The 15746-nt window shown below is 38.2% G+C and overlaps 1 protein-coding gene across 6 annotated transcripts in view; it reads left to right on the top strand.

Annotated features, from left to right (window-relative positions):
• Window positions 1-15522, top strand: part of WNK2 (WNK lysine deficient protein kinase 2) — a 115631-nt gene extending 100109 nt beyond the window's left edge. For 4 of the 6 annotated variants that reach the window (XM_033140875.1, XM_033140872.1, XM_033140871.1 and 1 more), the window contains one exon: window positions 1184-3518. In XM_033140875.1, coding sequence (XP_032996766.1) covers window positions 1184-1534 — 351 coding nt within the window. In that variant the 3' untranslated portion in view covers window positions 1535-3518. Of the gene's footprint in view, window positions 1-1183; window positions 3519-15395 lie in introns of those variants that run through there. The other 2 variants (XM_033140873.1, XM_033140874.1) reach the window with 2 other exon arrangements.
• Window positions 15523-15746: the final 224 nt, after the last annotated feature.

Raw genomic sequence — 15746 nt, 5'->3', positions numbered from 1 at the left:
TGGCCTTAGTAGAAAGCTCATGAGTATACTGTACACAGTGCCATTTGGATTTTATGACTTTCAAAAAAAGTTGAAGGTCTGAGCACATTGTTGACGTTTCAATCTAGATATTGCAACCAAAACTCCCCCAAAATGCTTTCTCTCTATTAACAAGTTTTCACTTCAGTTCATGCTCATTTTCTGCCTTAAAATTCTCACTCCATCTCCTGGGTATAATTATCAATTTGACCCTGATATTATAGACAAAGGGATTGCCTGAAAGAACCATCATTCAGGAGTAGGTGCTGACTTAATGAAATCACTGCCAGAAGTTGTAAATTATATGTGAAATTAAAACCTGCTAATCAAATCCATGGGGGAACCAGACAGATCTCTTGTACAATAATTGCTTTTGTGGCATTTGGACTATATTTAAGCTCATAATTCTCAGGAAGTCAGCTGTTCTCAGTGTTTAGAAAAGAAAGCCCTTTCTCTCATCCAGTTCTGCATTGTCTAGATATTTTCAGAACTGTGGAGCTGAGCTATATAGTCCCAAGAGCTCTGTGTGTATGTGTTCAAAGAATTCTCTGGAGAGCCAGTGAAAAGATGTTATGGGGTGGCTGAAAGCAGGGAAGGGAGCTAACTGGTACATATTTTTTTCTACCTACACATGAATATATTGTGGACAACAGTCCCCGTCCCCCCAGATTTGGCTATATGCTGCTTACAGCCAATACTACGACACTGCTCTCCAGGTTGTGTTGAAAGGAGATAGGTGTGGGACTTTGGTGGGTGGATGGGTTGTTATTGTTTTAAGGAAAGCAATGATTGATTATCAGCTCTTATATACTGACGGAGAAATAATGCAGGTATTTTGCAGACCGCCACATTGCCTAAATTTCATGTGGAATGTAGACAGTTCAGAGGATTCCCCCTGAAGTCATTATGTCTATGAAAACCTAGAGGGTGTGTGTGTGTGTATTAAAGCAACTGGCCGAGTTTCTGCATTTATTGCCTCATTCACAATCTACAACTTCCTCCACTGGAGGGGGCTGAACCAGGATGTCCCCTCAGAACAGAGTAGCCGAGTGTGATGCAACTGTTGAGTTTGAAATGATAAACTGCCATAAAGCGATGATGTCTCACTGCTCAGCTAGAAGGGTACAAGCGTAATAGCTGTTGCTTTTTATGTTTGTTTTTGTAGGTTAATTCAGTAAGAACAGGAGTGGGGGAAAAGACAATTGTTCCAGTCTCTTGCCCAGTGCCAGCTGCATTAACTCCTGGAGTTTCACCATCCCTGCCAGTGCCTATGCCAGGTACTACCCTTTCTGGCACAGTAAAACCTTATGTGATGCCTCTTTGTCAATATGGAGGAGTTTTCCCTACATCCGTTTTTGGAGTGCAGTGGTTGGGCCCAGCCACACAGCCTGGGATTGCAGGAGGCCAGAGCGTTGCGCCATTCCCAACTCTGGGCAAAAATGGCTTGCAGCTGTTTCCAGTGCCGCTGCAGCAAACTGTGGTCAGCCCACCAGGCTCTAACATGAGAATAACCTAGCTCTGCCGCCTTTCGATAGCTGAAGGTGCTTTCCCACATCGCCAGGGCGGCCTGTTTGAGCCTATGTACGGGGTATGTTGACCTGCCGGCATTCGGTTCAGGCCTGCTAGCGTGCACACCATCCATACACCGAATCAAGCAATCACTGTGAAATGTTTTCACACCGATTCGTTTGTGGTTATGGCAATATTTGCTTCTCCTTCCTTGCCGAAGATCACTTTATTTTGTGCTCTGGTGTTTGAAACCGCAAACTTCAGCGTTAATGTACTTGAATTGATGGTTAAGACAACTGTATTAATCCTGCAGGAGTATTAGTGCCTTGAATTCAAGCTTTTCAGTTCTCGCTGGAAAGATGTAAATAATAAGAATAATTGAAAAGTGTATTTTATTTACAATCTGCTTGTGTGAGGTTAATTTTTTTTTAATTTGTGAAAATATATATATAAATATAAATATATTGGGGGAAAATGTTGAAGGTTTACATTTGAAACTCTTGCCCAGTTTTGTTCCATTTTTCTCCTGTAAATGCTTTTATTTTAACTGGTGGTTAAAGGGTGAGTTTAAAAAAGAAAAAGGGTGGCTTAAATGTTTACAGAGAGAGTTACTGATGGAAGGCTTTTCATTTTAATGAAGACTAATAACATGAGTAGCTTTCTTTTGCAATAGGAGCATTTACAAGAGCTTGAAATTAAGTTGTATATATGTGTGCAGATAATAGCTTTGGGCAGTGCCATTCACTTTGTTATGCAATCTTTCTGGAAAAGCTGTTGCAAGCAAAAACTTCTGCTTTAATATGAAATAGCAAATTTGGCAATCAGTTTAAGATGCTTTTCTCTCCCTCCCCCTTTTCTCTCCTTCCCTCCCTCTCTTTCTCATTTAGCCGCAAAAAACAATAAACAAAAACTATTCTGAACAAATTATGTAATTTAAATTCAATCCGTGCATGTTTCATTTGTGAAATAAACTAATCAAAATATTGGTTATAGGAGAGCCCACCCCAAAGTTACTATTTAAAAACCCGTATGTAAGTACAGAACTTTACTTGCATGCCATTGCCTTTATTCCAACAGCAGTCGTAGTTCAGAACCATATTTGAAGCGCTTACAGTATTCTCACTGAAGTGGAACTAAATGTGAAGCTTTCTTGATTATTATCCACCCTACTTATTTAGTAGTGTTGTTGTTTGACCACATTTGAATTTATTTCGTCATTTTTCACTCAGTTTGCACTGTAGATAGAATGGGCACCTCTTTCCTCTTTTGACTTGTGCTTTTTTTTCATTGGGTTCACTTAACTGTACATAGACTTTGCACCTTCACCTCTCAATGTAAAGGCACAAGGTAACTACTAAGATTGATTTGCAGATTGGTAAGTCTCTATTTACTTGAAATTAAAACAAAACTAAACTAGGACAAGCATAATGGCACACATTTTAAAATAAAAAGCATTGCAACAGAAAAGTTGAAGGCACACTGCACTCACATTCTCTCTTTATGGCAATGACATTTTTGAACTACCTGCTGAAGAGTCGGAGCTGTTTTGCGCTGCCGATCCGTGAATTGTATAGTTCTATTGTACTTTGAGCATTAAAAACTATCTGAAACGTTTCGTTGGATCCATTTAGTTTATATTACTCCATCAATTCAGTTAGAATTGAATTTTGTAGAACATGGTGCAGAGTCATCTGCCTGGGCAAAATACATGCTGTAGTAAGAGATTTCTGCTCTCTGTAACATGTATATTTCATTTGTTTGAGACTTTATTTTAGATTCATGTCTGTATGCTTTATGAGCAAAATATGGAAAATCTTGTTCTCACTATTCCTACCCCATTGGCTTGCACTGAAGCCTTCGGTTTGTTGGTATTGCCTGTTGTATAGCCATGCCCCTTGTAAGCTGACAAGTCAGTGGCACTAACTCCTCACTCCCAAGAGATTGTATATATTCAAGAGAAGACAAAATAAAACATTTTTGTGCTTGAAAAATTTGTGGAAAACCCAGTGTGTTGCTAAAATTCTAAGAATGTCACAAGATAGCACCGCTCTTTAATTCCATTCCCTACAGCTTCATACACTGACTTAAGGAATCATCTGTGACCAGGTATCCTTAACTGGGAGCACTAAAACTATTTCTCTGTGTCCCCTTGCTGTCTCCACCAAGTCCAATAAGAAAATCCTTCAGTGGGTACCCTTGGCAGATCTCATGTTTTTTGCCACATTGTCCTCAATGAATTGGACTTTACTATTATTATTTTTAGTCTAAAAATTTAGTGCACCATTCTGTTGATCCATTTCACACCTTTGAATCTTATGGTAAAGGATGGGAAGGAAATCTAAATAAATAAATGTTAAGGACAGCAATGGGCTTGCTTGATAATTCTAGGCACAGAACTTTGTGTATATGTTTGGGGTGGAATAAACTCAACTTGGGACAGGAATGGTTAAACGGTAACAGTGGTGGCAAGATTCATGACACAAAAATTCCAACACAATAAAAGTATATTGGACTGGAGAAAACACTGTAGGTTCAGACACTGACTACAATTCAGCATCTTATCTAAATTTCTCAGTAGTGTTGCTTCTTGTATCTTATTTAATAGCAAAGGAGCAGCCTTGACTGGGCTCATGATCACTGAGTAAAATAGACTCAGTTACTATGAATGAGGATGCCATTCATGCTCAAAGTCCTGATCCTGCCTTCTGCAGCTGGTACTTTTGAGCCCAGTGAGTCTTGCTTGATGTTAAGAAAATGAGCTCATTCCCATTTTAAGCGAAAAAGACATCTGCCCATATTAATGTAACCTGAATCCTGTTACATTTTGCTGATGGGAGAGGTGGCCTACTGGATGTGTAGCCTGAACCACCAGAGATCTGGAAGGCGGCTCTTGAATTGTATTTTAGAATTCTAAATGTATTTGCTTCCCCACCCTGCAATTTTTTTAAAAAGTATGTTATGATTTGCCCTTTCACATATATGGATAAATGAATATGGCATGGAGCTCAGCAAGAGATCATGGACAGGGTATATGGGCCACAGCATTCTTATACAGTACATTTCAGTTGTGTATTTAAGTCAAAATCAAGAGTTTGAATTCAATCCTAAAGGGAGTCAGTAGAAGTGCATTGGTGTGTTCCAAGCAAAAGAACCTGTATCTGAACACTCATAAATGATAGCTTCAGATAGCATATATTAGTAATTCCAGTCTTGAACTGATGGTGGTAATGAACTTCATGTCTGAATCTAAAATAAGGGATCGCTGCTTTATTACTTGAAGAAGATCACTACAGCGCTGACACAATTCCAGAGCATCAGTGATGAATGTCCCTCTGCCCTCCCAGAGCAGAAGATTTGTCAGCTATTACTTCTTTAGTTTTTTGTCTCATGCTGAATTCTACTGCAATCAAGTTACTGGTATCCATTCTCCCTCCATCACCAAATACCAAATAAGCAGTCAGTTGGACAGATAAGGCCCTGCAGCCAGCATAATATTTCACTCTCATCTTTCTCGTGATGTTGTCCCACTGCCTCTATGCAAATTGAAATGGAGAAGTAACTGGCTGGGATCTCATGGGGAATGCTCTGGGGAGATTTCAAAAAGTTGCTTTCTGAAATGTTGATGCACTGAACCAAAACACCCAAAGATGCTCCTATCAGTACTTGTCTCAACTATCTCAAAAAAAAACTATAATGGGTCATATAATAATAATAATAGTAGTAGTAGTAGTAGTATCAATCTATTAGCTAAAAATGGTAGATACAATTGGCAAGCAAAAGTGCAGAACTGTAGGTCCAGAAAAAGCCAGACTGGCAGAGGTATTAAAAAACCCCACACACAAAACACAACCAGCCATATCTAGAGGAAGCTGCAAAATAACGAGTTCCTCTGTCCACAGGTGATGAGGGCCATCTTCAACAGCCTTTTGGGTAAAGGGTGATGATGATAGGAATGGAAGGATATCTGCCCTGTATGTGTTTTGTGGATGGTGTTTTAGCTTCAGGGCCTAAAAGATTTCAGTTCATCTAGTTTCATGTTCTAAAAATGGTGCTGAGTATGTCTATTTTGCCAACCAAATGATTACACGTGATAGGTTGATGGAGGGCCCAATACTCTTAAGTTAGTCCAAAAACAGTTCACAAGAATTTGGGTAACTGTGCCGTTAGATCACACAAGCAGAATAAGCAGATCCAAATTATGCCTTACTTGTTTATGAGACAAATATAAATATATAACATCTTATCAGCTTTCCTTTTTTTTTTTTTTTGAAAATTAAATACTTTATTGAATTTCAATTCTTACATCCACCAATATCTCGAACATTCTGTACATATTTTCCATTTGTACTTTCCATTTGTACATATTTACAGGTTAAATTCCACTATATAAATTAATAAAATACAAGAATCAAAAGTATTCCCTTTTTGGTTATCTCTTTCTCCTTACTTCGTCTTACACCCCATAATAGAAAGGAAATACTACCAATAGTAGATACCATGGAAATATATGACTACACATATTATCTTCTTTTTTTTTATCCTTAAACAAAAACATGCTAAATGAAAAAAGAAAAAAAGAAAAAGAAAGAAAGAAAAAGGAAGAAAGAAGGAAAGAAAGAAAGAAGAGAAAAAGAAAGAAAGAAGGAGGAAAAACAACAACGTAAAATAACATAAAGCTAAAAAAAAGAAAAAAGAGAAGAAAAAGGAAAAGGAGAAAAAAAAGGGGGGGAGAGGAGAGAAGGAAAAGAAGAAGAAAAGAAAAGAAAAGAAAAAGAAAAAGAAAAAGAAAAAAACCAGCAACATACAAAAATTAATCTCTTTAGTTAAACTTCCCATCCTTTCCCTATGAACAGTCTTTTCCTCATTATGAATGTGCTCAACATTGCTATATTATCTTTTACCTCCATTTCAGAACATTTCAATTTCTACTTTTAGCCATATCATATATTACACTCCCATTACAACTCCAGAGTCACTCAAAGGCCGCCATAGACTTAATACCGTTGTTGATGCTTTGAAGATACCTTCTATATTTCTCCCATTTTAACACAAAGGCTTGTCTGTTGTGTCCTCTTAAGGAGTTGGTCAGATGGGCCATCTCCGCGTATTCCTGTAATTTGATTTGCCACTCTTTTATGTCCGGCGCGTTCTCTCCCTTCCAGTTCTGCGCTATCAAACTTCGCGCAGCCGCAGACGCGTATAAAAAAATATCTTTTAATTTCTCTGGGATTTCGTTACCTATGATGCTAAGTAGGAAGGCCTCTGGTTTTATACAAAATGTCAAGCCCAAAATTTTTTTAAGTTCTTCATATACTAGATTCCAGAAAACTTTGATTTTTTTACAGGTCCACCACATATGAAACATATTACCATTGCTTTCTCCACATCTCCAACAATTATTAGCTAGGTTTTTGTACATTTTGGAGAGCCTTGATGGAGTTAGGTACCATCGGTACTGCATTTTGAGCATATTTTCTTTGATGTTATAACATGCTGTGAACCTCATTGTAACCTTCCAAAGTTTTTCCCATTGGTCTAACATAATAGGGTGGCCGATATCCTGCGCCCATCTGATCATAACTTCCTTGACCTCCTCCTCCTTGACTTTCCATTCAAGGCGGATTTGGTACAATTTTGATATTATCTTGGTATTATTATTTAGTATCTCTGTTTCAAATTTGGACGGTTCCCTTGTAAATCCATTTTTCCTATCCTGCTTGAAAGTTTCGTGCAATTGGTGATAGTCCAACCAGCTTGTTAATTGCTCTTTAACCTCTTCATACTTCCTAAGTGTCAATTGGTTATCCTCTTCTAACAGTAAAGAATTATATGTTAACCAGCTCCCTTTCATATTCCTCTTTTTAAGTGCCTTGGCCTCTTCTGGGGAGATCCACTTAGGTGTTTTTGGCGCTAGCAGCCCTTTATACCTTTCCCAGACTCTGAATAAGGCATTCCTGATAATATGATTCGTAAAGCCTTTATGGATTCTTGCTTTCCCGTAGTGAAGGTATGCATGCCAACCAAAGCGGTTGTCATGCCCTTCCAAGTCCAACAGGTCCGTGTTTTTAAGTTGGCACCAGTCTTTGACCCAGGAAAGGCAGGCTGCTTCGTAGTATAGTTTCAGGTCTGGTAGACCAAATCCACCTCTTTCTTTGAGATCTATATGCAATACATGTTTAATTCTTGGTCTATTTCCTAACCAAATAAATTTTGAGATCTCTTTCTGCCAGGCTTCAATACAGTCTGTTTTCCCTATGATTGGGATTGATTGGAACAGAAACAGTAGTTTGGGTAAGATATTAAGCTTAATCACCGAAATACGCCCCCAAAAGGATATTTTCAGTTTGCTCCATATCGCCAATTTCTTTTTCATCTCCGCCCATGTTTTAGTATAATTATCCTCGTATAGGTTTATATTTTTGGTGGTTATCCATATTCCCAGGTACTTAAACTTCTGGCATATTTTAAGCTTTGTTGTTTTCTCAATTTCTTCTTTTTCTTCAGGTAAGATGTTTTTAACCATAAGTTTGGTTTTATTTATATTCAGTTTATAGCCCGCAGCCTTTCCAAATTTATCCATTATTTCCAGTATTTTGAGTAGACTTTCTTTAGGGTTTTGAGATGTTATTATGAGGTCGTCCGCAAACGCTCGTATTTTATAGATATTCTTTCCCAGAGTTATACCCTTAATCTCTTTTTCTTCTCTAATTTTCTTATTTAGAACCTCCATAACTAAAATGAAAATCAGTGGGGAGAGCGGACACCCCTGTCTTGTCCCTTTATTAATCTCGCAAGTCTCCGAAATGTTCCCATTAATTATAATTTTAGCCCTCTGCTTGCTATAAATTGCTTGGATTCCTTTACAGATTGCTTCGCCAAATTCCATTCTTTTCAACAGCTCCTTCATAAATCCCCATGACACGTTGTCAAACGCCTTTTCGGCGTCCACCGCCATTATTATCGATGGCTTATCAATATGCCCTTCTAAGTATTCCAAGATATTAATTACTCTTCTGATATTACTCTGCATAAGGCGGCCTGGGAGAAAACCTGTTTGATCTTCATGAATTATAGCTTGAAGGACTCTTTTCATTCTCTCCGCTAGAATATGTGCATATAGTTTATAGTCATTGTTTAACAACGAGATGGGTCTATAGTTGGTTATCATCAACTGGTCTGCGCCTTGCTTAGGGATCAGAGTTATGAAGCTTTCCTTCCAGGATTCCGGCATATTACCCTCTTCCAAAATACTATTCATCAATATTTTCAAAGGATCAGACAGAATATCTTCCAATTTCTTATAATAAATTGCCGGAAGCCCGTCTGGTCCAGGCGTTTTCCCCAGCTTGGATCTCTTAATTGCCGTTTGAACTTCAAAAGCTGAGATCGGGTCATTTAACCCTTTATTTTGTTCACTAGTAATTTTGGGGAGGTTGCATGAGTTCAAATAATTATTAATCTCATCTAGAGTTTCCCCTCCCTCTTTATAGAGTTTCGCAAAAAATGCTACAAAGCTATCTTCAATTTCTTTAGGATTAGTTATTATCTTATCGTCTATTTTTATCTTATTGATTATCCTTTCACTCTGTTGTTTTTTTAGTTTCCATGCTAGAAGTCTACCCGGTTTATTAGCAAATTCAAAATTTTTCTGCTTCATTAATTTTATTTTCCATTCAATCTCTTCATTTATAATCATAGTATACTGGGATTGGAGCAATTTAATATTTCTTTTGATATCCCTGTCCTCTGGCTTATTATAAAGTTCTCTTTCCTTCAAACTGATTTCGTTTAGAATTTCCTGTTTCTTCTTTTCCTTTTGTCTTTTCTGAATTATATTTTCTTTTATGAAAAAGCCTCTAAGGACTGCCTTACTTGCATCCCATACTGTCCTGATATCCGTTCCTTTGTCTAAATTGAATTCAAAAAATTCTTTCAATGTCTTTTTAGCTCTTTCAGTTATTTTTTCATCGTTTAAAAGAGTTTCATTTAGTCTCCACCTTACCTGTCTTTTATCCTTCCCTTGAAGCCAAACATACACTGCGTTATGGTCCGATATAGTTTTAGAGTGGATCTCAGCTTTTGATATTTTTAGCGTTAATTCTTTAGATAACCATATTGCATCTATTCTTCCCGCAGAACTATTAGGATCCGAAAAGTAAGTATATTCTCTCTCATTGGGGTGCCGCACTCTCCAGGCATCATTGAGATTCAACATCTCAATTAGTTCAAAAAAGGGCGTTGGTAATTTCGCTTGTTTATTTCCTAAGGATTTTTTTGTTCTATCGATTTCCGGTGTAGTCACACCGTTCAAATCCCCCATCAAAATTATTTTCTCTCCCACATAATCTACCAATCTCATAAGTAGAGATTGATAGAATTCTTTCTTTTTCGTATTTGGAGCATAAATGCCTGCCACAATTATCTTTTCACCCTGTACGTTTATTTCTATTATCACTATTCTTCCATCAGAATCTTTATACCTTAATTTTGGTTCTAATTGGGGTCTCGCATAAATTACTACGCCTCTTTTTTTAACTTTATCAGAGGATATAAATTCCGATCCTAACTTTCTGTTAACAAGGACCCTTGTATGCTTTTGCGTAACATGTGTTTCCTGCAAGCAGATCAAGTCTAGTTTTTGCCTTAGTAAGATATGTTCCGTTCTGTTTCTCTTAGCATTATCGTTAAGCCCATTCACATTCCAGGTTAATATTTTTAGATTCATTTTGACCTTTATTAATTTTCAATTCAGTAATCTGTTTCAAATTTAAGAAGTTGGTATTCCAGATAAAAATTGCCCCAATTAGAAAAAGGGGGGGAAATTAAATAAAAGAGCACTGGAAAGGTATTCAGATGAGGAAAAGATCAGTGCTTTAACACAATTCCGTTCCTAGGTTCCCTCAGACTCCTCATTCGTTTCTTAGAAAAAGAGACATTTATAAACCATTGGTGGAGGCGTTAAGGGCGAAATCAATAACACATAAGTGGGAATTTCCAGAGGGCATTTCCTTTTTCTTCAAAGGAAAGAGACGAAGGTTTACATCATGGGACGATGCAGACAAATTTTGGAGAACTTATAGGAAGCAAATAGGAGGTTCTAAATATACAGGTGGAGGGGCGGAAGAAGAAGCAGAAACGAATGAGAACGAAACAAATAACATCTTATCAGCTTTCCAACTTGCACTTCTTCTTGAGGAACCATCAGGAATTACCGTATTTTTCTCTCCATAAGACGCACCTAGTTTTTAGAGGAGGAAAGGGGGAAAGCCCTGTTTTTTTGAGGATCAGCTCAAAGTGGTGCAGCTTTTTTGGCAAAGGGACAAGCCCTGCTTTTTTGAGGATCATCTCAAAGTGGTGCAGCTTCTTTTTCAAAGAGGAAAAGCCCCATTTTTATGGGGTTCAACTCACAGTTCTGCAGCTTCTAGTCCTACAGCCATTTCTACAGTTTCCAGACAGATAATCTAATTAGCCAGTCACATGTCGCTGGGGAAACAAACAGCCTCCCTCTGCATTCAACAATGGAGGCCTGGGCAAGGGGGTGGGGCTGGAAATGGAGCCTTATCTCTCTCGATCACTTGCTGAACAGCTGTTCAGCGGCTTCCTTTCCACACACCCTTCTCTCTTTGTAAAAAAAAGAGCACGATCTGCTTTTGGTCCCTAGGCAATTCGGCTCCAGGGGCCATGCATTTGCTCCATAAGACGCACAGACATTTCCCCTTATGTTTTAGGAGAAAAAAAGTGTGTCTTATGGAGCAAAAAATATGGGTAGGTCTTTAATGGCAAAAACTAATAGATAAAGGAATGTTTTCCATTAGGTAAACTTGAGTCACTTGTGACTCAAGATACAACGCAGTGTGGAAGTTTTGTGACACATCTCAGTTTAGCTACTGGGTGCAGCTGGTATTTTGTTCCTGGATCGTTAGAGATCATGAAGTTGCAGAAGAACTGACTGTATAGAAAGAGCACAGGCTTCTTGATGCAGCACTAGATTGTGAAATTTGAAATGGCCACTGTTAAATCTTAACTTTCAAAACAAACCTGGAACAATAACACTTAAGCATTCAGGTTTCTACTGAAAGTACACAAACTTCACAGCACATTTCGTGGACCTTTCAAAATGGGGCTGCATGCATATAGGAAAAGTCATACATTATGCTGAGGCCACTTGAATACTAAGGATTTGCAGGATATGAACCATGCATAAGAAAACAGGAAGAGCCCTACTGAATGAGTCCAAAGGCTCATCTAGTTTAACATCTTATTTCCAATGACGACTCCAGAAAGTTCACAAGCAGGGAATGAAGACAACAGTATTTCCAGTTATGCTTTCAGCACCTGGTATTTGGAGGCGTTTTATTCAACCCTCATTTATTTAATTTATTTTAAATACTGATTGCCTGCCCTTCATCTTGTAGTGACAACAATGGAAGCACCGAATCTCTCTCTCTCTCTCTTCTGTGTTTGTGGGTGCACAGGTGCAAGCTTTTGAATTATATGCAATAAAGTTAGCACTGCTGCGTAGAATTTAGCAATTTGCCCCCTGCTATTACACCAGCCTGATGGATACAAAAATGGCTTGGTGGATATGCTGAAATTGAATATGGTAAACACATGAGCTGATGGCTGGAAAATTTATAATGCATTGGCTTAGAATGCACAACTGAACAAAGAATTTTTTTTATTTCTTGGAACATTTTGTGCCACTACGTTTGTCATTGCATCAATTAGGGGTAAAAAAAAATGTATTCAGAAGGAAAGCTGTGATTCTGTCAATTATGAAAATAACCTACATGACACAAAAATACTTTGGAAATTTTAACTGGCCTGTATGTCATGTGTTGTCTACGCCAAAAAAAAAGTGATGTTTTTAAATTTTGCTTTTTTAAAATGCTGGGCATGCTCATTTTTAACTTACAACTATTTGTTCTATATCTGTACTGCAAGTAACTCTATGCAGGGATATTTTCTGCCCTGCATGTGCCTAGAATGTCTTAACAATGCTCCACTTTATAGTTAAGAGATAATAATGTTTCCAAGTAGAATTGAAGGTGTGGGAAACCACGAAAGTGAAAGGGACTTGATTATTAGCTGTTAATGTCTGAATAGGGAACCTTGTATCTTCCTCTCTCTACACCTGATGAGATGTGTGAGCTATACCTGTAGTTGGTGACAATCCATCTCACAACACGGAACAGGTGTGAGTGCGGCCTGTGAATGTTATGTCAGAAAGAGGAGACTGGCTAGAATTCAGAAGAGTCTATGGTGAGGCTTGCTGCTTGAAAAGCCATGTGATACTCAGCACCATCTAGAGATGTTGAGAAAGCAGGTTTGAGGACTGGAGTGTTCAATTTAGAAGGTTGCAACCCAGAAGGGCTGGGTGATATATGGGTTTCAACTTCATGATATATCACCAGCTCAACATCGCAGTACACTGATATATCACAATGTCTGAAATAAGGATGGAGCTATGTAAAGTCATTGGATGGCTTCATGGTTTTCCGCACATTGTGATTTTAGCATAGCACACACATCATGATTCATGATATATTGCCAGGTCAAAAACCACTGATATGGACTTCAAACTGGTTTTGGATGATATATTAATGTATTGCTCAGCCCTACACTGCTATTCTACTTCTGGCAGCCCCTTTTGTATGGGTGGTTTCCAGTTTGTTTTTCCCACCCCCAAGATGAACATTTGCCATGACCACAAGAAAGAATGCAGTTGTCACAAACGTCATGCTTAGGAGCAGCAGTCACATTTTAGGAAACATGGTGGTCATGTAAGTACATGGCACCAATAGTTTCAGTTCCCCTTTGGAAGATAAGCCTTGAAATCCCTCCAGTGCAGAAGGCAATTCCCTGTCTGCTAAAATACGTAGTGACTAGTGTGTACATGCTTCCCAATTTGATTATAGAAAATGCATGCCTCAACAATGTAAGCTGAGAAAATGTATCTCTCTTTGCTTTAGTTAACTAACAGCACAATCCTATGCACGTCTACTCAAACATCAGTTGCACTGCAGTCAACAGGGCTTACTTCCCAATTAAGTGTGCATACCATTGCACCCTAATAATTTCTAATCTGTGCCTGTAACTTATTCAAGCATGATCTGACAGTGGGAAAACGGTGTAGTTTTCTTATGTACTAATCCATTCTTTGACTGGGACTGCATGATGTCAGTGGATTTTGACAACAGCAATTAATGTCCAATGGGCTCTGGGCCCTATATTCCCTGCTGTGTTCAGTCATGAGAAAGGTTGGTTGATACAATCACATGAAAAAGTTTTAGATCACCTAAATTATTATTCATGTTGATTAAACATCACGCTTGAGCCTTCACACATTGGGTGTTTCCAGACAATATTGTTAGTTTACACACACACACACACACACACACACACACAAAACACACCATCAATTTGCAATTGTTACTCCTTTTGGCATGCTGGAGATATTGCATTTCTCCAGCACTCCAAAACGCAATATTTATTTACTGGGAAAATGTAATTTCCACATCTCCACCTCTCAATAGAAAAGCCATTGCTACTGTGAGTGGTTGGGTGAAGAGTTACAGGATTCTCCTGAGACATCATTTGTATCAAGGCACACACCATCCCTTCCCATGCCAACACTTTGTGATTATGGTCATTTGTGTGATTTCTGTCACCTTATTTCTAGGCTATTGTATGTTTGAAGTGGGTTACAATTAAAAAAAACCCCACAATATACACAGTAATAATCAAATAATAAGAAACTAAACAAACAGAAACAACATAAGGATTTAAGAGATCATTATTGCATTTAAAATTGTTTGGAGGCTGAGCAGCAGCTGAGTGCGCTTGACAAGATCACATATGACTACCTCAAACAGGAGCCCTATGTACCTCTGCTATGTCTTCTCCCCCTACACACAAACACACATAAATAAGAATATAATATTGTGTTATTGGTGTTGGGCTGGGGTTAATTCAAGTATAGTGCTAAGGATATTACTTACCTCATAGAAAGGCAGGCATAGAAGGAGCCACAGCCCTCCAGATTTGTTGTACAATAACTCCCATCATCCCTGACCATTGACCATACTGACTGGGGGGCAGATGGGGGCTGGAATCCAGCAGCATGTGGAGGAGCAGAGTTCCCCATCTCCACCACCACCTATTAATAATGGCTTTCCTGATCCTTGATTTCTTAATTATTTCCTTGTACAACAGGGGCCAATGAAATGAGATCCTTCCCACCCCCCAATCTCACCATTTATGTTGGTGGTCTTGCTTAACACTTCCCATAAAAGGATGGGCTTTGTCCAGGGAGGAACTGGCGTGGTGGAAACATCAGCACTGCTAAGCCCACTGCTTCTATGTGCCTTATTAAGGACGATGGAGCTATTCAGACATTGTGGTGCTTCTTAAGAATTCTATGGCTTTATATGTAGGATTCCCTGGCCCATGGAGTAGCTCGTGCATGGCTTCTCTTTATTTTATTTTATTATTGTTTTCGTTTTTAAAAATAATAATCTGTTTTTCTCTTTGTACATCCCATCAAATACATTAATTGTAGCTGCTTTCCATCTATCCATCTTTTGGGTTCCATATGGATAGAAAATGCAGCTCAGGTTGCATAATGACCGTTGTGCCCAAACTGAATGGCTTGGCAAGGGTTTTGTTGGATTAGAAGAAAAATAAAATAAAAGGTAAACCATTGAGCTTTAAGCATGGCATTAGTGTCTGCAATTGTCATGAGTTTGGCTTGCTGTTTCTGCAAGGCACTTGAAATATCCAAGGTTATGTATATAATACGATGTTTAATGTGTTTGTGCCTCTAATTCTAATCATACATGATTTTGATATTTTTATTTTTATTTTAGATTCTGAGGAAGAGGACACCCACAAGTGACGCATGTCCAAGCTTGGATATAGGGTCAACGTCAAGATCTTACTTCAACTAAGGGAGGGGAAGAAAAGCTGGGAATTGATGTCACATGTGAGAAACTATTCTTGTCCATTAAATTCAATTTTGTAACTTCTTTCTAAACCTTTTTTATTTATAGTTGGAAATTCAAACATTATGCAAAAATAAATAAACTATAATTATTTTGAGGAAAAGGCTTGATCCATTTTTGAGTGGGAAATTATCTTTTTTTTTCTTATGGTATAAGATTTAATTCATATGAAAACCCATGCAATTATTTTACTTTGCCAAATCAGCCACATTCAAA

Source organism: Lacerta agilis, chromosome 2, assembly GCF_009819535.1.
Source record: "Lacerta agilis isolate rLacAgi1 chromosome 2, rLacAgi1.pri, whole genome shotgun sequence".
NCBI lineage: Eukaryota > Metazoa > Chordata > Lepidosauria > Squamata > Lacertidae > Lacerta > Lacerta agilis.
This window is presented reverse-complemented; position numbering and strand designations above follow the sequence as displayed.